Source organism: Coenobita brevimanus, chromosome 101 (assembly GCF_032717465.1).
Source record: "Coenobita brevimanus isolate Jiangsu-jjx chromosome 101, ASM3271746v2, whole genome shotgun sequence".
Taxonomy (NCBI): Eukaryota; Metazoa; Arthropoda; class Malacostraca; order Decapoda; family Coenobitidae; genus Coenobita; species Coenobita brevimanus.
Window position 1 is genome coordinate 66,377,629 of NC_137054.1, and position 22,500 is coordinate 66,400,128.

The window sequence follows — 22,500 nt, forward strand, 5'->3', positions numbered from 1 at the left end:
TCCTTTGCCCCCTCGTTATGTTATCTGTGCTATTTGGTAGTTTAACTCACTGCCACCATATCCACACCTCATTTTCAATACTGCAACATTAGATATTATGATCGAATGCTTAAAACTCGACTTGCGAAGGTGTAGTGAAGCTCTTGACTGTACGAATAAACGGTAAATTCTAAACCATATGTCGATGATAGAACGTGTTTTGCCTCTCCCCATTATGTTTGGCTGCATCTCGTAGTGCGCGGTGCAGGGTACGGAAGTGGAATACCTGTGTGTGTGTGTGTGTGTGTGTGTGTGTGTGTGTGTGTGTGTGTGTGTGTGTGTGTATGTTTTATTCTTGTGGTGTGGGTGTTTTGTCTCCAGATCCGGTGGCCGCGTGAGGCTTCGACCCAGGGAGACCCTACACATCACCCCCGTGGACCCAACTGACGCGGGCATCTACCAGTGTGCAGCCACCTACGGGAACGACTACGCCCACGCCCACGCCCACGTCAGCCTTGGAGGTGAGTCAGGAGGCCGTAGTAGCAGCCACAACCCAGGGCCCGTCATATGAACCAGTGGACTGCAGGATGACGCTCCCCTCCTGCACCACACCATCCTTCTTTCGGGAGATGGGAGGGGAGTTTAGAGGCGTAGCATAGGAGTCTTCGTTGCACCTTTTCCTTGGAGATTTATTTTGCTTATTACTGATGTACTTGCTCTTGTGTGTTATTTCACGTTACTATCAACATACATTGCATCACAGCTGTTTTCATTCACACTCTTCATGCATTAATCAAAAAATTCAGGTTCACTCTGGACTATTGTTAATTTACGCATAGTTTAGATCATGTGGAGAGGATGGAGAGGGAGAGACTGACGAGGAGAGTGTATGTGAGTGAGACGGAGGGGGGGGGGAGGAAGGGGGAGGCCAAGGATGAGGTGGAGGGATGGCGTGGAGAGGTATATGAGAGAGGGGGGTGTGAGCTGGGAGCAGGGCAATGAAATGGCGGGGGACAGGGCGACATGGAGACAATATGTTTGTGGCCACCCCTTACGGGATTAAGGCGTCTGGCAATAGATAGATAGATCACCATTTGGACCTGTTGAGGCTCAAAGGATGAAGTGACACCATACCAGTGAGAGGAGCTTGGATTTTCAGTGAGCTTTATGAGACACTGCTCCTCTCCGCATCTCATACAGTGTTACCCAGTGCGTTCATTCCTCTGTTATTATGATTGCTAACACTAGAACAGGAATTCGTGTCGCTTCTGGAGGCTTCTTAACACCTTTTACTAATTAATTTATCGCTACGTTAATATATCCTTGTTTGTTATTGGTGCACATGTCGAAAAAAAAGATAGATAGATAGATAGCACAACGAATTATAAAAAACTGATATTTGAAGTAGCTGAGGAAGAGAAACTGGGCCCGTATATATGTCGATTTGAGGAAGCTCCCTAACACCTCTTCCTAAGCGATTTATTTTGCTTAATACCCCCTTTCTCCTCCTCTGTGTCATTTAAATCATTCCAATACCACCAATTTCAACATAACTGACATACAAATTGCTACCAACCAGCCATATCAAAAAATGAATCGCAAAGGAAGAGGTGTTAGGGAGCGTCCTTACCCGATGTAAATATGGACCCCAGAGAGCCTCCCAGGTGACACGTACGGCCTCCAGTAACCAGCTGTGCCTGCCTCAAATAACCAGCTGTGCCTGCCTCAAATAACCAGCTGTGCCTGCCTCAAATAACCACCTGTCTGCCTAAAATAACGTGCTATGCCTGACTCAGATAACCAGCTGTGTCTGCCTCAAATAACCAGTTGTGTCTTCCTCAAATAACCAACTGTAAATAACCAGCTGTGCCTGCCTCAAGTAACCAGCTGTGTCTTCCTCAAATAACCAACTGTAAATAACCAGCTGTGTCTGCCTCAAGTAACCAGCTGTGTCTTCCTCAAATAACCAACTGTAAATAACCAGCTGTGTCTGCCTCAAGTAACCAGCTGTGTCTTCCTCAAATAACCAACTGTAAATAACCAGCTGTGCCTGCCTCAAATAACCAGCTGTGTCTTCCTCAAATAACCAACTGTAAATAACCAGCTGTGCCTGCTTCAAGTAACCAGCTGTGTCTTCCTCAAATAACCAACTGTAAATAACCAGCTGTGCCTGCTTCAAGTAACCAGCTGTGTCTTCCTCAAATAACCAACTGTAAATAACCAGCTGTGTCTGCCTCAAGTAACCAGCTGTGTCTTCCTCAAATAACCAACTGTAAATAACCAGCTGTGCCTCTCCTCCCCCGTAACAGCCGCTGCGCCCCGTCTAGTGTACCGCTTCATCGAGCAGACACTACAGCCAGGTCCAGCCGTGTCCCTTAAGTGCATCGCCACCGGTACACCTACACCTCACATCACCTGGACGCTGGACGGCTTCCCCCTACCGCACTCCCTCAGGTCAGTATCCACGCCCCCTTAGGTCACGGGTCACTCCCTACACTGCCACAGGTCACAGGTCACTCCCTACACTGCCACAGCTCATTCATCATCATCATCATCATCATCATCACCATCATCATCACCATCACATCATCATCGTCACCACCACCACCATCATCATCATCATCATCATCATCATCATCATCATCATCATCTTCATCACCACCACCATCATCATCATCATCATCATCATCATCACTATCATCATCCATCCCTGGAACTGTCTCCCTCTGTCTGTATTTCCTGCTTCCTATGATCTCCAGTCTTTCAGATGCAGTGTGTCCAGGCATCTCGAAATGAACGGATCTTGAATTTGGCTCTCTCTTGTATTTTGTTTTTCTGTTGGAGGGAACAGTTATTGCGGACTCATGGCCTTTGGTTCCTTCTTCCTCACATTAAAAAAAATAATCATCACCATCCACTCCTTACATGTAGTGCACTCCGGTGGGGGAAACACCAGGTAAGGAGCATCTCGCGGCTTAGTTTGGGTATTGTGGTAATAAATAGGATTACTGTGGGTTACTTACACTACACACTGACATCCCGACCACAGCAAACTTCAGTAATGACATCATGCATCACGGCTTGGGATAATGTGGCGGTTGGAACAGCGAAGCGCGGGTAATATTGTGAGTTTATGAGATGGCTCCTGACGTCCACACACACACACACACACACACACACACACACACACACACACACACACAGATTGCACGTTACGCTGGTGCTTAGGGTTTGCGAGTGAATGGAGCCGCATTTACGATTTAGCGTGAATTGACTGGGAGAGTGTGTGTGAGTGAGGTGGATTGGGAAGGAGGAAGGGTAGACCGAGGATGAGATGGAGGGATGGAGTGGAGAGGTATGTGAAGGAAAGTAAAGGGGGAGGAGGAGGGGTAGACCGAGGATGAGATGGAAGGGATGGTGAGGTGTACGAGGGAGAAGCGTGTGTGTTGGAGATGGGGCAGCCTGATGGTGAGAGGACAGGGTGACGTGGAGGTGATTTGTTTGTGGCCACTTCTCCGATTAAGGTGCCTGGCTGTAGATAGAAGATAGATAGATAGATAGATAGATAGACGAATATGTTGCTAGGATCAGGTTATGTCGTGGTAGTGGACTTGAAAGTAACGTAACGTAGTGGTGGTAACGTAACAGTGAAGACGTAAGAGTACCCTAACGTAACATAGTCAAGTAGTAGTAGTAGTAGTAGTGAACGTGTAAAAATACTGAAGATGCAATGACGTAACGTAATAGTGGTAGTAACGTAACACAGTATAGATTAGTAGTAGTGAAGATGTAGCAGTGACGTAACGTAATAGTGGTAGTAACGTAACACAGTATAGATTAGTAGTAGTGAAGATGTAGCAGTGACGTAACGTAATAGTGGTAGTAACGTAACACAGTATAGATTAGTAGTAGTGAAGATGTAGCAGTGACGTAACGTAATAGTGGTAGTAACGTAACACAGTATAGATTAGTAGTAGTGAAGATGTAGCAGTGACGTAACGTAATAGTGGTAGTAACGTAACACAGTATAGATTAGTAGTAGTGAAGATGTAGCAGTGACGTAACGTAATAGTGGTAGTAACGTAACACAGTATAGATTAGTAGTAGTGAAGATGTAGCAGTGACGTAACGCAGTAGTGGTAGTAACGTAACACAGTATAGATTAGTAGTAGTGAAGATGTAGCAGTGACGTAACGTAATAGTGGTTGTGACGTAACATAGTGGAGATTAGTAGTAGTGAAGATGTAACAGTGACGTAACGTAATAGTGGTTGTGACGTAACACAGTGGAGATTAGTAGTAATGAAGATGTTGCAGTGACGTAACGCAGTAGTGGTAGTAACATAGTATAGGTTAGTAGTAGTGAAGATGTAGCAGTGACGTAACGCAGTAGTGGTAGTAACGTAACACAGTGGAGATTAGTAGTAATGAAGATGTAGCAGTGACGTAACGCAGTAGTGGTAGTAACATAGTATAGGTTAGTAGTAGTGAAGATGTAGCAGTGACGTAACGCAGTAGTGGTTGTGACGTAACACAGTGGAGATTAGTAGTAGTGAAGATGTAGCAGTGACGTAACGCAGTAGTTGTGACGGTGTTATTACAGGTACTTGAAGGGCCAGTACGTGTCGGCGTTGGGTGACGTTATCAGCCACGTCAACATCACCTCCGTGCACGTGACGGACGGCGGGACGTACGCGTGCACGGCGGATAACAGCGCGGGCAAGATCGTGCACTCCGCCCGCCTGAATGTGTACGGCCCTCCTCACGTGCGTCCCATGGATGAGGTATCGGCGGTGGCGGGGCAGACCTTCACCGTCACGTGCCCTGTGTCGGGATATCCCATACATAACATCACGTGGACGAAAGGTAATGTATCCCTGCTGTTGTGTAATTAAATCGCTTGCTGTAAGGGGTTAAGGGGGTGGTGGTGTTGGATTGAGGATAACAGTGTGGTGAAAAGAGTGGTGGTGTTGGATTGGGGTTAAGAGTGTGGTGATGCTGGATTGGGGTTAACAGTGTGGTGGTGCTGGATTGGGGTTAACAGTGTGGTGGTGCTGGATTGGGGTTAACAGTGTGGTGGTGCTGGATTGGGGTTAAGAGTGTGGTGGTGCTGGATTGGGGTTAACAGTGTGGTGGTGTTGGACTGGGGTTAACAGTGTGGTGGTGTTGGACTGGGGTTAACAGTGTGGTGGTGCTGGATTGGGGTTAACAGTGTTGTGGTGCTGGATTGGGGATAAGTGTGGTAAAAACAGTGGTGGTGCTTGATTGAGGTTAACAGTGTGGTGGTGCTGCATTGGGGATAATTGTGGTAAAAACAGTGGCGGTGGTGGAACGGGGTTAACAGTGTTGTGGTGTTGGAGTGGGGTTGACAGTGTGGTGGTGCTGGACTGGGGTTAACAGTGTGGTGGTGCTGGACTGGAGTTAACAGTGTGGTGGTGCTGCGTTGCCAACAGACGGGGTAAGGCTGCCAACGAGTCACCGGCAGCGCGTCCACGGCAACGGTACATTGGTGGTGGAGCAGGTGACCAGGGACACGGACAGGGGCCAGTATGCCTGTACCGCCGCGAACAAGGCAGGGCGCTCCGACACACAGACACTCAGCGTTCGGGTGATGGGTAGGTCACGGATCCCTTATTTAAGTAGTTAGTTAGCTGGGTATTTAAGGTGGAGGGAGTGGAAAGTGGAAGAGGTTAGGCAGAGGAAGAAGAAAAAGTAGGATAGTATGGAACAGTCATGGGTAGATTTTCTTTATTGTAGGAAAGGGAGGAAGAGGGTGTATTGGATGAGATAGAAGAAGAAAAGGGCAGAGTATGGAACAGTCCTGGGTAGGTCAATTTTTTAATATTATAAGGAAGAGAGGAAGTATATGTAAGAGATGAAGATTATGTAAGGGATGGGATAGGCGAACAAGAAAACGTGAGAAAGTATGGCAGACAGGTAGCAGCGAGTGGGGAGAAGGAACGGATACTCTCATCACTAAAAATTACCTTCAAATATATCACACATAACCTCACAGGGAAATAGTTTTATATGTGTTCTAGTCTTTAGGTCATGTATTTTCTAACTATATTTGCATGCTACCTTGAGTCAGATAAGTAACTCTTTGTACTTTTGGACTAATGGATGGATTTCTCTGCATGTTCCTCGGAGTTACATGTTTTGAGGGTAGAATTATTATTATTATTTTTAAGATAAGAGTCACAAAACACAGTTGGTTAGTATCGACCACCCTGTAGTTGTGTGGTAAGTGGTGGTAAGGACAGGTGTGTGGTTGTGTGGTGAGTGGTGGAAGGGCAAGTGTGTAATTGTGTGGTAAGTGGTGGCAGAGAACGGCTGTGTAATTGTGTGGTAAGTGGTGATGGAGGACAGGTGTGTGGTTGTGTGGTAAGTGGTGGCAGAGGGTAGGTGTGTAATTGTGTGGTAAGTGGTGATGGAGGACAGGTGTGTGGTTGTGTGGTAAGTGGTGGCAGAGGGTAGGTGTGTAATTGTGTGGAAGTGGTGACGGAGGACAGGTGTGTGGTTGAGTGGTAAGCGGTTGCAAGGACAGGTTTTTAGTTGCTTGGTACATGGTGGCAGAGGACAGGTGTGTAGTTGTGTAGTGAGTGGTAGTAGGGACAGGTTTGTAGGTGTGTGGTAAGTGATGGCAGGACAGGTGTGTAGTTATGAGGTAAGTGGTGTAAGGACAGGTGTGGAGGCAGGGGTTGTGTTGCAGTGGCCCCTGTGCTGCAGCCTTTTCACTTCGAGGAGAGGCTACAGGCTGGAGACCGTGCTGGCGTGACCTGCCTCATGACCAAGGGTGACCCGCCCATCACCTTCACGTGGGAGAAGGACGGGCGGGGTGTGGAGGAGGTCGATGGTGTGTCAGTGTCCAGCATGAACCACTACTCCAGCGCTCTCATGATCAGCCGCCTGGCCGCCCACCACACCGGCAACTACACCTGCCGCGCCGCCAACCACTGGGCCCAGGCGGCACACTCAGCTGCCCTCGCCGTCAACGGTACGACCTCACCTCACCGCACCCACGACCACCACCACTACCACGACCTCCACCTCCAGCTGCATCAGTCACAAAAACAACACATTGTTGCCTCTTCCTTCCTCTGTTTTCTTCCAGGATAATAAAGTGCTGTATGCTGTGCGTGACAGTGTATTAGTGACACACTTACCGTGACTGTTCTGTCTTGTTTCACTTTCACTCTTTGTGCTGGTGTGTGGCCTCGCCAGTGCTGATATCACTAACCAGCACTTTCCTCTTGCGCTTGTGTATAGAAAGTGAAGATGAGCTACGCCTTTGTAGCCTGCCTGCTTGAGAATCTATCCCTCTTGCTTTTTTCCTCTGCGGTTGGCTCCAACCTGTAGCAATTAACAAGTGGTATATGACGCGCGTGTTTGTGTGTGTATGAGAGAGTGCATGTATGTGTTGCAGTGCCACCACGACTGGCTCGCCTGTCCTTCCCTGAGGGTACCCGGGCAGGGATGCGGGCACAGGCCACCTGTTTCGTGCAGGAGGGGGACCAGCCGCTCACCCTCACCTGGCAGAAGGACGGGCAGCCGCTTAACCCTCGCCTTGACCTGCGAATATCCCAGATGGACGCCTACACCTCCATCCTGGTTATCGACAGCGCCACCGCCGACCACTCCGGCAACTACACTTGTGCTGCCACCAACCCCGCCCGCACCGCCGCCTACACTGCCCGCCTGACTGTCAGCGGTAGGCCGCCACGCCACCTTGCCGTTACAAGGCCACGGAAGTGATGTCCTGTCTGGCCCTGCTAGACACTGACCACACATCCAGAGTAGCCTTTCCCGCTGCAGTTACTTGATACTACATGATCGACTTGACCTAACTTGACACATGAGAGACAAGATACACTGACCATTTATCTGTATACTGTCACTGCATGCCTTGTCCATTCTGTGACCCATTAGATTGACAAACCTTCCTAGAAATGTTAGGTATTATTTCATCCATGTACTGTACACAGTGTATCCCCGGTTACCGTGATCAGTGACTCACCTAGACCTACAAGCATGACGGACTTGGTGACTGAACGCAGCAGGATGGCTTAAAGCGGCGAAACAGTTGACAGAATCTAGCCGTGTCGTTGCAGGTGACTCTCTGGCCGTGGCACCGAGCAGTCAAGCGGGAAGAAGGCTACGCTTATTTTGATAAAGAGATGTAGTCTTGTTGGCACTGAGGATTGTACGGCATTTCTTCTGAGCAATTCATTATGGATATGGCACCTTTTTCATGTCATGTATGGTACTTATATATTTTAAATAACGCTGTAGTTTGTATCGAACATTTAAGATGGAAGTAACAGATATCAGAAGTCATTATTACCATCATCATCATCATCATCATCATCATCACGACCTTTGTTTTTGCACATAAGGATGAAGTGAGGTTAGATCTAGGAGCAAGGAATGTTATGAAAGTGAGAGACCTGTCAGTAGCATGTCCAGTGAAATAGTCCAGCCATTTACACACTGTTCAAGTTCTGATATCCTGGTTGCACTTCAAACTAGCAGACTATCTATCTATTGCCAGACGCCTTAATTCCGTAAGGGGTGGCCACAAACAAATCGCCTCCATGCAAAGAAGAAGTGTTGGTCAAATCTAATACACCAACGACTGTCCGAACAAACGTAAAACTTCTCTCAGCTGAGGGTTTTAAAAATTGAACCCAGCTACCTAAACAAAGCCTCAGTATTATGGCTGCAATGTGTCCCGGGGTTGAGCCATCCTGCAGTGACATTTAGCCATTCTGCAGTGACAATACGCCATCCTGCAGTGACATTAAGCCATTCTGCAGTGACATTAAGCCATTCTGCAGTGACAATACGCCATTCTGCAGTGACATTTAGCCATTCTGCAGTGACAAGCCATCCTGCAGTGACATTTAGCCATTCTGCAGTGACATTAAGCCATTCTGTAGTGACAAGCCGTCCTGCAGTGACATTAAGCCATTCTGCAGTGACATGACTCGACAGCAGTGTGGCACCAACGAAGCACCACCCTTCCCCTGATACTGTCCCTCTGTGCCCTCACTCACACGGCATCTCACTCATCCCCTCCACCACCCATACCACCACCCATTCGTCTATGCCACGTATCTCCAGACGGTTTTACCCAGCTGCAGAAAGGCCTCTCGTGGTCAGGGGATTATGGAATTGTTGTATCAGAACCCCTTCGTGTTCAAAAAATCCTCTGAGTAAAATCGTCTGACAGTAGCAGGAAACGTATACAGTATACTGGCACATCATCCTTAAAACACACACACACACACACACACACACACACACACACACACACACACACACACACACACACACACACACACACACACACACACACACACACACACACACACCTACCACCCATCTCAACCCATCCCCGACGCTCTAGTTCTAAGCAAAGCCATGTAGTTATTTTTGAGATACGTAATAAGCCCAAGATAAACACCTAGAGCTATCTGATTAATTTTATAGGTAGATTAATCTCTCCAGGTCAAAATAGGTACAATTCCTGTCAAATATAGTCATGATGTGTGATTTTATGTATAATGTAGAAGCAGGTATGGCTGTAATCTTGCGCATATTGATATTTTCAGTAATAAGTTAATGGATTCTTTCTTTCATGGTTGGTATATGTCTCCTATAACAAAAATAGTGTTTAATAAGCGTTCAGTATCGTTCTGTTTACTATCTGTCTGTCTATCTATTGCCAGACACCTCAGTCCTATAAGGGGTGGCCGCAAACAGATCTCCTGTTCTGTTTACGTGAGGTATTGTTGTGAAAGATTGTAAACTATAATTTTTGAGAAACTTTTTAATGCGTGTGTGTACAGCTTGTGGTTCCTACAGTGCCGCCTGCGTGGATGGTGGAGCCCAGCAGTTCCAACGTGGCCCTGGGTGGCAACGCGGCCCTCCACTGCCTGGCCAAGGGCTTCCCCACCCCTGGAGTGGCCTGGCGCAAGGAGACAGGTCAGTGCCAAACCCCCATCCTTGTTCAGCTGTTTTTACCTCTGCTGAAATCACTGCCTGCCCCCTGACTCAGTAACTTCTTTGCTCTCAGTATCTGGGCCTAATTTCACGTGGCGAAAATCTACAGTAGGCCAAGTGAGGGGAAAAACAGTAGAGTAAGCGTTTTTCCTCGTGAATCTTGACTACACAGTGTCTGGTGATGTCGTGGCTGTGTGAAATGGTGAGGGTGGGGTAAAAGCAGTATAGTAAGTGGTTTTTCTTGTGACTCTTGGCGATGCAGTGTCTGGTGATGTCGTGGCCGTGTGAAATGGTGAGGGTGGGGTAAAAGCAGTATAGTAAATGGTTTTCCTTGTGACTCTTGGCGATGCAGTGTCTGGGGAGTTCGTGGCTGTGTCGAGTGGCGAAGGAGGTCTGTCGGTGTTTGAAAACGGGACGCTGGAGGTGAGCCGGGCGGAGCAACGGCACGAGGGACGATACCTGTGTGAGGCCAACAACGGAGTGGGCGCCGGCCTGTCCAAAGTTGTCAGTCTCAGCGTCAATGGTAAGCACTGTCGCTAACTATCTTTCATCTCTTCTCGTTTTCTCTCTACGTTCGTCTTTCATCTCTTCTGCTTTTCTCTCTACGTTCGTCTTTCATCTCTTCTGCTTTTCTCTCTACGTTCATCTTTCATCTCTTCTGCTTTTCTCTCTACGTTCATATTTCATCTCTTCTGCTTTTCTTTCTACGTTCATATTTCATCTCTTCTGCTTTTCTTTCTACGTTCATATTTCATCTCTTCTGCTTTTCTTTCTACGTTCATATTTCATCTCTTCTGCTTTTCTCTCTACGTTCATATTTCATCTCTTCTGCTTTTCTTTCTACGTTCATATTTCATCTCTTCTGCTTTTCTCTCTACGTTCATCTTTCTTCTGCTTGTCTCTCTACGTTCATCTTTCATCTCTTCTGCTTTTCTCTCTACGTTCATCTTTCTTCTGCTTGTCTCTCTACGTTCATCTTTCATCTCTTCTGCTTTTCTCTCTACGTTCATCTCATCTCCTTTTCTCTCTACGTTCACCTTTCATCTCTTCTCCTTTTCTCTTTACGTTCATCTTTCATCTCTCCTGCTTTTCTTTCTACGTTCATCTTTCTTCTGTTTTTCTCTCTGCGTTCATCTTTCATCTCTCCTGCTTTTCTCTCTACGTTCGTCTTTCATCTCTTCTCCTTGTCTCTTTACGTTCATCTTTCATCTCTCCTGCTTTTCTCTCATCGTTCTTTGAAAATTATGGCCACATGCTTAGACTTTAGACCTCAAAGTGAAATGCACGCTCCCAGTTTCCAGCGATGATTTTTGAAGTACATAGCGAAGATGGGCTACGTTTGGCCTTCCTGTTTAGTTGCTGACTGCGTTCTGTAACATGGGATGCAGGCTAACTATACGTAATAACCACAGGAGAGAGAGAGAGAGAGGACAGGACTTGTGCTGCCGAGTGAACGTGGTGCTGGAAAGAGACATGGAAATAAACATAATACAAAGCTAATCTCTTATTTGACGATGATCTGAGGTGAAAGACAAATTTTCCTTTAGTGTTTGCTGGAACATTACATCTTGGCTCTATGCTCTATAATTCTGAGACAAATAGTAATAGAAAATGATAGAACACAGCTGGACATCATGGAATTATTTCTTCCATATGCTGCCGTACGTGTCAGTGTCTCGTGCCACACTGTAAATATATGTGACACACTTGACATTCATCTGCCATTTCGTGTACCCTAGCGTGTGTGTGTGTGTGTGTGTGTGTGTGTGTGCCAGGGAACAGTTTTTTTTCACTAATACCACATCTCTTCAGCACACACACACACACACACACACACACACACACACACACACACACACAGGTAGAGAGCCAAGGGGAGAGGTGTGGGCTAGAGGGGAGGGGAAGGAGTGGAGCATAAAAGAACTCACAACGGAAGACACACAGGGGCCGAGGGACTGCAGATTGGTGTTGGTGGGTGGGGGAGGGGAGGTAGGATGATGATGGCTTTGATTGATGCCTATTAACCACACGAGGGCCATCAAGAGAGACGTTAAATTGCTCCCTACTCCAAATTTTCCCCTGGGCTACGTCACGCAACCGTCACATATACAATCCAGGTCCCTTTTTTAGTTTTATCGACTTCACAGGTGCTATTAAGACCTTCAGTACGTTGTGTGTGTGTGTGTGTGTGTGTGTGTGTGCAGGCAGTAAGCGGGTGTGTGTACCTGCCTCAGAGCCGCCTTGGTTCAGCGTGCGGAGTCAGCGTCAGCAGGTGGTGGTTGGGGGCCGCGCTGGACTGACCTGCCAGGCACACGGAGACGCCCCCCTCACCCTCACCTGGACCAAGGACGGCACCCCACTCACCATCGCCCCCGGACACAGGTAACACAACACCCCTCACCCCCACCCTTACCCCCGGACACACAGGTAACACAACACCCTTCACCCCCACCCTTACCCCCGGATACACAGGTAACACAACACCCCTCACCCCCACCCTCATCCCCGGACACACAGGTAACACAACACCCCTCACCCCCACCCTCATCCCCGGACACACAGGTAACACAACACCCCTCACCCTCACCCTTACCCCCGGACACACAGGTAACACAACACCCCTCACCCTCACCCTTACCCCCGGACACACAGGTAACAACACCCTTCACCCCCACCCTTACCCCCGGATACACAGGTAACACAACACCCCTCACCCCCACCCTCATCCCCGGACACACAGGTAACACAACACCCCTCACCCCCACCCTTACCCCCGGACACAGGTAACACAACACCCCTCACCTCCGGACGCACAGGTAACACAACACCCATCACCCTCACCCTTACCCCCGGACACAGGTAACAACACCCTTCACCCTCACCCATACCCCCGGACACAGGTAACACAACGCCCCATACCTTCACCCTTACCTCTATCACCGTCACTTTTGGACACAGGTAACCCAACTTCCTCTCACCCTCAGCCTCACATCCTCTCATCCTCACCCTCTAACTCTCACATTCTCTTTCTCTCTCTCATCCAATATTTTCACGCATCCAAACTCACTTTCCTGTAACTTAACACTCAGTGGTTTGGCCAGGTGTTGTTCTGTCTCCTTCACTACTATCACTTCTTCTCCAGTCCATCCTTGCTACTGACAGGACGATGTATATTTAGTCTGTGGGAAATCTTATATACACTGGGATTAATAAAGATTGTACAGAACGTCTCCATTTTGAAAAGTCTCCCTAAAGCTGAATAAAATCGTGAGAGAGAGAGAGAGAGAGAGAGAGAGAGAGAGACGTCATAGAAGTGAAGCAGTTAATCTGTGTTTCTGTCTGTGTCTTGGCGTCATTTTCATTTTTTTTTTTTTATGCAGATGATGGACAGAAGAAGGAAAAACAAATAAAGAAAAACTTCCATATATTTTGTGTCTGTGTCATCTCACTCATACATTGATCTTGCAGTAAAATTTCTTCTTCTCCTTGTATCTTAACTTCTTTGCCTGCTGAAGTCTGCACTTTACACACTCACGTCATTCAGCTTTCCCCCTAAGCCTCACCTCCCATTCCATCTTCCTGATTTCACCCCTCCTTCCCAAACCGCCCCCGCCCCCACCCACCTCACCCTCTTTCCACTCCCTTTACACCACATCTCACCCCCTTCCCTTCCCCCCACCAACTCGCATCCCATTTCCTTTTCCCCACCTGCTTATAACCCCTTTCCGTTCCCTCCACCTCACACCATAGTTCCATCATGCCCCCAACGTCCTATCCTCTTCCCATCCCTCTAACTCATATCTTCGTTCCATCCCACATCTATATCTTTCCATCCCTCTGACTAGCATCCCCACCATACACACCCTCTCATCATTCACCTAACACCCCCATACATCACCCCACTTCACACCCCATCCATCCCTCGTGTCCATCAGTCTAAACCCTCTTCTTCCCCCTCTTCCCGTCCCCTCGACCCCCAGGTACGAGGTGTCAGAGTGGGGCAGTGAGGATGGTCGTGTGTCAGAACTCGCAGTGCGTCAGACCCGCATCACAGACTCCGGCACCTACTCCTGCACCGCCACCAACACACACGGATCCCTGGCCGCCGACTTCCATCTCCTCGTTCAAGGTGAGTCAGCTCGCCATGCACATTGATTTCTGTCGTTGTCGTCATCGTATTATCGTCGTCATCATCATCGTCGTCATCGCCATCGTCGTCGTCAACCATTCTCCTCCTACTCTTCCACCTCCTCCATAATCATCATCATCGTCATCATCATCATCATCATCATCCAGATTTCTTTTCCCGCCTAAGAATGGGGTAAGATACTGTCCAGAGAGCAAGGAAAAAAACCTGGTAGAACAGCAGTTAACCCAAGTTTTCACAGTTAAATGGACCACACACTCATTCACTCACTATTCACTGCCCTGGCCCCCTGTTGCTCTAACCCACCACATAACCTGCGTCAGACGTTCCTGTTTCTGCATCTGATCTTATCCATTTACACTGCTTTAGACGCTCCTGGTTCTGCATATGATCTGATCCACCTATATCGTCCTCAGCGTTCCTGATCCTACCTCCGATCTTATCCTTTCACACTGCCTCAGACGTGCCTGTTCTCCCCCCTGATCTCACCCACTTACACTGCCTCACACGTGCCTGGTTCTGCCTCTGTTCTCGCCCACCACATCACCACCAACACTCCTAAGCTTCAGACGTGCCTAGTCCTTCTCCCTGATCTCATCCACTCACACTGCCCCAGACGTGCCTGATTCTGCCTCTGATCCCACCCACCACATCACCACCAACTCTCCTTTGCTTCAGACGTGCCTGGTCCACCTACTGGCCTGACGGTGGGGGAGGAGGGGTCGCGTCACCTGACCCTCACCTGGACTCCTCCCGAGGACTCCAACGCGCCCATCTCCGACTACATCGTCTCTTACGACAGCGAGGGGGCCGAGGGTGAGTCTTTATAAATCAGTGATGCAGGAATGATTTCGGTATTAGTAATTGGTTAGTTATTTGCACGGCCTTGTTTATGGATATTATGCAGACCCAACCTAACAAGACCTAATCGCGAGAGCCATATCTTGCACTCCTAACCTTGGTATCCTTTGACCTTATCCTCTTAGGTGAAGTTAGAATTAGAATCTGACTTTCACGGTTAGGCAGCTCTTGATAGGTGTGGTGTGTGTAACGTCTGTGAGTAGCAGATTTAATAACTTTCCCAAAAAATCCTGGATGAATATTGTGTGTACTTGATTTTTTTTTTTTTTTCCAAATGCACTCGTGTTCTACCTCTAGCAGTGTCTGAGCCTTTACCATATAGTTTACTGACCTGATGCGGGCTCTTTGTAAATTTAGCCTTGACACCGAACACCAAAGATAAGATACTCGTTTATAATCTGGTACATCTTCGTATACAACATCTTATATGACACTGCTGAAGCACTCAAGTATCCATACTGAAATACTCTTACCCTCTGAAATATAACTTATCCCCGTCAAACCAAATTCTGTTATTATTCAGAGTTGCACGTTGCCTCTGAAATTTCATGCTTTGTTAATTCAGAAATCTGATACTGTAAAAATCTGGGTTAGACTACAAACTCCACTGGCTTAAGCCCTACATACATGATAGTGTATATGGAAGGATGTGTGCTTCGCGTATCCATGACAGGTGTAGGCTCGGATTGAGTGGGTGTTCGTGAGTGAATGAGAAGATTGAGGGAAAGGTGTGTGGGTGTTGATCGTTGTCCCTGCAGCGTTGGTTGGGGGGATGCGAGAGGCGACGGAGGTGAGGGTGGAGGGGCAGCAGCGGCAGGTACGGCTGGACGGACTGCTGCCGGCCACCACCTACACGCTGACGGTGGTGGCGGAGAACAGAGTAGGTCGCAGCCAACCCTCAGCGCCCCTCAGGCACACCACGAAGGAGGAGCCGCCCACCGGACACCCACAGACGATCACGGTCAGTCACAGTCCTCATGTTGATGCTGTATGTGAACTACTATCATGTACTACAGATAATGCCTTTTTGTAATGTTTATGTAACCTCCGTACACTATAATTATCACCATTTGGAAGTGGTGTACATCCTAATTACATTTTATTACAAGTCTGTGCATGATTAGTACTTCAGTTTAATATACGTTTTGTCCTTTCTTCCTTGTGTCCGTGTGGCTGGGTGCTGTGTGTGTGTGTGTGTGTGTGTGTGTGTGTGTGTGTGTGTGTGTGTGCAGGTGGTGGCAGTGTCGGCTACGGAGCTGCAGGTGACGTGGGAGCCGCCCCCTGACAACCTCACCCATGGCACCATCCTGGGGTACTATCTCGGCTACAAGGACGAAAGGTAAATTTGTGTGTGTGTGTGTGTGTGTGTGTGTGTGTGTGTGTGTGTATGTGTTTACTATACCTCCATTATCTCGGCTACAAGGACGAAAGGTAAGCATGTGGAAAAATGATCAGTACGTGTGTGTGTGTGTGTGTGTGTGTGTGTGTGTGTGTGTGTGTGTGTGTGTGTGTGTGTGCCATACCTCTGCAAGCCCTCCAACTGTGCATATACTGAACCCAAAATGACTTAAATGAAAAAAATCTCTCCTTACTTGAAATAAATCGTCTGGAGATAAGTCAATTTTAGATCAGGTCGAAGTGAGAAGAGTAGAGTTTGACTTTGACGTGTCTGTAGCGAGAGGGGAAGAGTAATAATGTGATTTTTTGTGTGTGTGTCCTTAGTGAGGGTGAGAGTGGGGGGTACAACTTCACCACAGTGGGGGTGGATGGTGCAGGAGCGACCACGGCCACTCTCTCCGGCCTCAGACCCCACGCCCGATACTCCGTTGTTCTCCAGGCCTTTAACTCCAGGGGCGCCGGACCTGCCTCGCCCCCCACCTTGACCACGACACTACAGGACAGTGAGTAGTAGTAGCGTTAGTAGTATCCCCATGCTCGTCTGGAACGTGAACCCAGTGGACTGCAGACTGAAATTGCCCTCTTCCTGCAGTCTGCCGTCCTCCTTTCGTGGGTAGGGAGGGAGTTGAGGGATGTTATATGGGTGCACCACGTGAAGGCATCCCTCTCTACCACCCTCCAAGACAGTAAAAGTAGCCCACTTGCACTTAACATTAGCTAGGTGGATGGTAGTGACAGTGGCTTTTATTCTGAGTGTCATTGAAGGCTCCGTGGCTCCTTTTCCTTAGCGATTTACTCTGCATATTACACATGACATTATTTTTTAGCGTGGGAGGCTTCGTAGAACGTCTTCCTTAGCGAATTACTTTGCCCGTTACACCTGACATTCTCTTGTATGTTATTTACTCCTATATACAGAACCGAGCGCTGGCCCAGGTCACGTCAGGTGTGAGAGTGTGACCTCGACCAGCCTTGTGGTGACCTGGTCCGCCCCGCCTCCACTACACAGGAACGGCATCATCACCAGCTACCGCCTCGCCTACCACGCCCTGCCTCACCACGGTACGTCACACACCAGCCGCGTCACATACACACCTCGTAAACCACCTTCTTCCCTCACCACAATCTTGCCTTTCCAGCGTTCCCGTCACACACACACACACACACACACACACACACACACACACACACACACACACACACACACACACACACACACACACACACACACACACACACACACACACACACACACACACACACCGCTTCCTCCTTCACCATATCCCTGCCTTTCCCTTATTTCCTATTGAAGCACGATATATATATATATATATATATATATATATATATATATATATATATATATATATATATATATATATATATATATATATATTTTAGGTCTGTTACACCCTCTTGCTCTAAGGTGCTCCCCCCCCCCTCTTCCTTTATTGCTACCAAAATCATCTGTAACAAAGTGGTGTCTTGAAAAGTTGTGTGGTGGTGATGGTATTGGTGTATGGTTGTGTGGTGATGGTGGTAATGGTGTATGGTTTGTGGTGGTGATGGTATTGTATGGTTGTGGTGGTGAGGTAGATTAGTGTATGGTTGTGTGGTGGTGAGGTAGATTAGTGTATGGTTGTGTGGTGGTGATGGTACTAGTGTATGGTTGTGTGGTGGTGATGGTACTAGTGTATGGTTGTGTGGTGGTGATGGTACTAGTGTATGGTTGTGTGGTGGTGATGGTACTAGTGTATGGTTGTGTGGTGGTGATGGTACTAGTGTATGGTTGTGTGGTGGTGATGGTAGATTAGTGTATGGTTGTGTGGTGGTGTGGTAGATTAGTGTATGGTTGTGTGATGGTGATGATGGGATTAGTGTATGGTTGTGTGGTGATGGTGGTTCTGGTATATGGTTGTGTGGTGGTGATGGTAGATTAGTGTATGGTTGTGTGGTAGTGTGGTAGATTAGTGTATGGTGGTGTGACTAGTAACCAAGGAGACTTAATTGTACCTCATAACAAAGATCCCTAACCCTTTCCAGCTCAGTTGATGGCCAGGGGTAGGCAGATTGGAGGGTGGATTTGACTAGTAACCAAGGAGACTCATTCCTTCCTTATAACTAAAGGCTTATCAAATTTCACGTAATCGCATTTTAGTACATATTCAGGCTCTGTAAGTGGCCCGGTTCCCTCAGATGAAAGAAAACTATCTATCTATCTATCTGTTGCCAGACGCCTTAATTCCATACGGGGTGGCCACAAACAAATCGCCTCCACGTCGCCCTGTCACCCGCCATTTCACTGCCCTGCTCCCAGCTCACACCCCCTTCTCTCATATACCTCTCAACTCGTCCACTCCATCTCATCCTTGGCCTCCCCCTCCCTCTCCACTCGTCCACTCCATCCCTCCATCTCATCCTTGGCCTCCCCCTCCACCTCACTCTCATACCGGGTAAAATAAATCCATCACACGCCGTCCCTAAGGTGGAGGTGGAGGCAGTGTAGTGGCGGAGGATCAGCGAGCCAGCCTGACCAACCTGACCCCGTGGACCAATTACAGCCTCACCGTCGCCGCCTCCACCAGGGCAGGGGAGGGCGTGGCGTCCCAGCCCATCACCTGCACCACCGATCAGGACGGTAGGTAGAGTTCGTTCACTTTAACTATACTCCTTTTACTCAAACTTGGCCCAAAATTGCTAGTAAGTATGGCTCTTTTGTCTTTAACCATACTCTGTTTACTCTAACTTGGCCCAAAATTGCCATCTCTCGATCTTGAATACTGAGTTGTAACAATTAACACCAGAATATGATCCTAGTCAAGAAGAAGTGCCATGGAAAGGATGTAGAGCCGTGGCATTGGCCTTTTCTGCCACTGAGCTACGTGAAACAGGCTGCAAGAGGACGAAAATCTGGGCCAAGTTAAGGTGAAAGGAGTGGTGGAGATATTCGTACTATTCACCTCATTTTCCTGTTGGTCAGTGGCAAAATAATACAGTACTATGGCTCTACATCCTCTACATACCACTTCTTCGTGACTAGCACCACCTTCTAGTGTTAATCGTTTGTTACAGCTCAGCGTTAAAGATGGAGAGATGTCAGTTTTCCGCCTTTGTGTTTTTCTCCCCACACTCACAGCACGCGGGAAACACCATAGGTAGCGTGAAATAATGCATGAACTACCACCTCTTTGCTGGATTATATATTATGCTTGTTTAAACGAAAAAAATATATATCCAAAGACTGATATGGTGTTTATTATGATGATGCAGCAGTTTAAGCTAGACTTGGATCTTCTTGAGGTGTTAGGATACCAGATCAAGCCAAATATGTCGTATCTTCATTATAACTCAATTACAGTACGTGGTAGACGGCTTCTGCAAGTAGATATAATTTCTTCCACCATACTTCTATCTATCTATTGCCAGACGCCTTAATCCCGTACGGGGTGGCCACACACATATCGCCTCCATGTCGCCCTGTCCCCCGCCATTTCACTGCCCTGCTCCCAGCTCACCCCCCCCCCTCTCATATACCTCTCCACTCCATCCCTCCATCTCATCCTTGGCCTCCCCCACCCTCTCCCCCCCTCCACCTCACTCACATACACTCTCCTCGTCAGTCTCTCACTCTCCATTCTCTGCTAGATACTGAAATAGTTTATCATGCTTGAGGAGTACAATAACTGATCTGACATTTTGACTGCGGTGAGTTTTAATGAGTTGAATAAAATCGTCCCTCTCAAGTTGAAGTAAAATTTGACAAAGATGTTAACAGCGATAGTAATTATTTTAGTGCTCAGAGTTTGTGCTGACGCTAATGTAACTCTTTAATGTTAGCCGAAATAAAAGGCAGAATAGGATTTTCACAACGGTTACGTCCACACCGATTGCTTGCTGGTGCGGTCAGTTGCGGGAGGGAGTGTCGTTCTTACCCATCCATTTGGCCCTACTAGACGCGGGCGGGTGGTGACGGGAACCTTAATGAGTTATATTGATGCAAAACTCCACGTACGCGCCAGGAAGCATTTGGTGTGGACGGTGCCAAATGGTTAACGAGGCCATGTCTTATCATCACCAGTTCCTGAGGCCCCTGCGCGGGTGAAGGCGGTGGTGTCAGGGCCGAGGGCGGTGGTGGTGTCGTGGGCGGGTCCTGTCCACCCCCACGGGCGTATCAACAGGTATACGGTGTACTGGGAGAGCGCCAGTGGGCAGGGCGGGCCGCACAGCAGGCGTGTGGAGCCTCATCTCACCCACCTCACCCTGCACGACCTGCCACACACCTCGCACCAGGTCAGCTACAGGTCAGCGGGTACGGAGGCAGGGAGAGCATGTCGGTGGCTGCATAACCTACCCTGAAATACACTACGCTACAATACACAACACAAGACAACACAGCACAACTCAGCATTACACTACACAACACGACACAACACAACACAGCACAACACAACACAACACAGCACAACACACAACACTACACTTCACTACACTACACAACACAACACTACATTACACTACTTGCCTTACCTACACCCACAGTACCCTACCACCACAGCCTACCCTTATATATCCTACACTACGCCTATAGAAAGTAAACAGTCCTGCACCCCAAACTATCACTATTATGTACTAGTCTTTTTTTTTTTTCCATGTGACACAGTATGACATGTAATCTTTGTATCATGACACTCTCTCTCTCTCTCTGTCTCTCTCTCTCTCTGTCTTTAATGTGAGTGCTTCTTCTTCCATTCTTTTTCTCTTCTCTTATTTCCGCTCCTTGTCTCGCAGTCTTAGGGTGTATCCATCTCTCTCTCTCTCTCTCTCTCTCTCTCTCTCTCTCTCTCTCTCTCTCTCTCTCTCTCTCTCCCCACTTTAGGCCACCTGCATCTCTCATCCATGTAGAGGGCCAGCTTAACATTAATATTCTCCTTTACCTACCACCAAGCGAAGTTCCCCTACTGAAGGAAACTCTTGCCATTTAAAAGGGTAGTGAAGATAGTGAAGACCATTTAGTTGCCATAGTAATCAGAAAAGTCATTATAGCCATTTCTTCTTTTTTCCTTTTTCTTAGCTTCGTTTGAACTATGTCCCTGTTCAAATCTCCCTTTTTTCAGTGATCCCCAGTGCTCTCTTTTTCTCATTGTCTTTTTTTTCTCTTTCTTATTTCTTTCTCTCTTTTCTCTATCTTTCGCCCCCACACCCCCAGTCCCCCACCGTCATTCACACTCTGCTCCACCAATACTCATTCCAACTCTACCCCTTCTCCATCCAAAACCCTCATTCTTGTCCCCTGTTGGGTTTAGTGGACTCTGAAATAAGTACATGCTTTTCATATAGAGGATGTGTAGGGTTCCCTTATTAACATATTAACAGTATATATGGGAAAGGAGGTCCGGATGATGATGATGATGATGATGATGATGATATGTTATTGAGCGTGGGTGCGTGGGTGGAGGTGTGTCTGATTGTCGTGAAAGTTAGAGAGAGAGAGGGGGGGGGAGGGAGAGAGAGAGAGAGAGAGAGGGAGGGAGGGTGGGGGGGAGGAAGAGAGAGAGAGTATTGTTTGTTTATTTTTGCCTGTTTTATCGCACAAATATTTTTTTCTGGCTAACGATCGTCAATATCAGTCAGCTGAGGGGGAACTCTGCCTGACAAAATACACACACACACACACACACACACACACACACACACACACACACACACACCTCGAAACAGCTAGTGCACGGGTACATAAGGACTCGGGAAGGGAGTAGGTGACCGAATGACCAACGGGAGCATCAGTACGGCGGCTTTCGCAAATAAAACACCGATGAACGTAATAAGTAAAGGTTAAACACAGACCAAACACACTTCACTAGAATTCATGTCGACAAGTTGTGTGAATAATAATAATAATAATAATAATAATAATAATAAAACATGAATATTACTCATCACTCACGATAAGAAGAAAATCTAACACAATTTACATCTTTGAAATGCAGTGTGATCTGTAGCTGACTCTCCACAAGAAACTCACCTTGTACCATGTTATTGCGGCTCAGTCTGCGGGTGTGGGTGTGGCAGTGGGAGTACGAACTGAATAAATGAAGCAGGATAGACACTTAA

General features: G+C 47.7%; 1 protein-coding gene across 1 annotated transcript in view; it reads left to right on the plus strand.

Annotated features, from left to right (window-relative positions):
• Positions 1–22,500, plus strand: part of LOC145415067 (cell adhesion molecule Dscam2-like) — a 70,752-nt gene that overhangs the window by 35,362 nt on the left and 12,890 nt on the right. The window contains exons 9-24 of the mRNA XM_080284481.1: positions 361–500; positions 2,289–2,433; positions 4,582–4,844; positions 5,432–5,593; positions 7,405–7,689; positions 9,846–9,965; positions 10,336–10,506; positions 12,218–12,343; positions 13,948–14,112; positions 14,809–14,946; positions 15,750–15,952; positions 16,224–16,330; positions 16,714–16,892; positions 17,308–17,451; positions 18,875–19,027; positions 20,468–20,679. Coding sequence (XP_080140607.1) covers positions 361–500; positions 2,289–2,433; positions 4,582–4,844; positions 5,432–5,593; positions 7,405–7,689; positions 9,846–9,965; positions 10,336–10,506; positions 12,218–12,343; positions 13,948–14,112; positions 14,809–14,946; positions 15,750–15,952; positions 16,224–16,330; positions 16,714–16,892; positions 17,308–17,451; positions 18,875–19,027; positions 20,468–20,679 — 2,713 coding nt within the window. The remainder of the gene's footprint in view (positions 1–360; positions 501–2,288; positions 2,434–4,581; positions 4,845–5,431; positions 5,594–7,404; positions 7,690–9,845; positions 9,966–10,335; positions 10,507–12,217; positions 12,344–13,947; positions 14,113–14,808; positions 14,947–15,749; positions 15,953–16,223; positions 16,331–16,713; positions 16,893–17,307; positions 17,452–18,874; positions 19,028–20,467; positions 20,680–22,500) is intronic.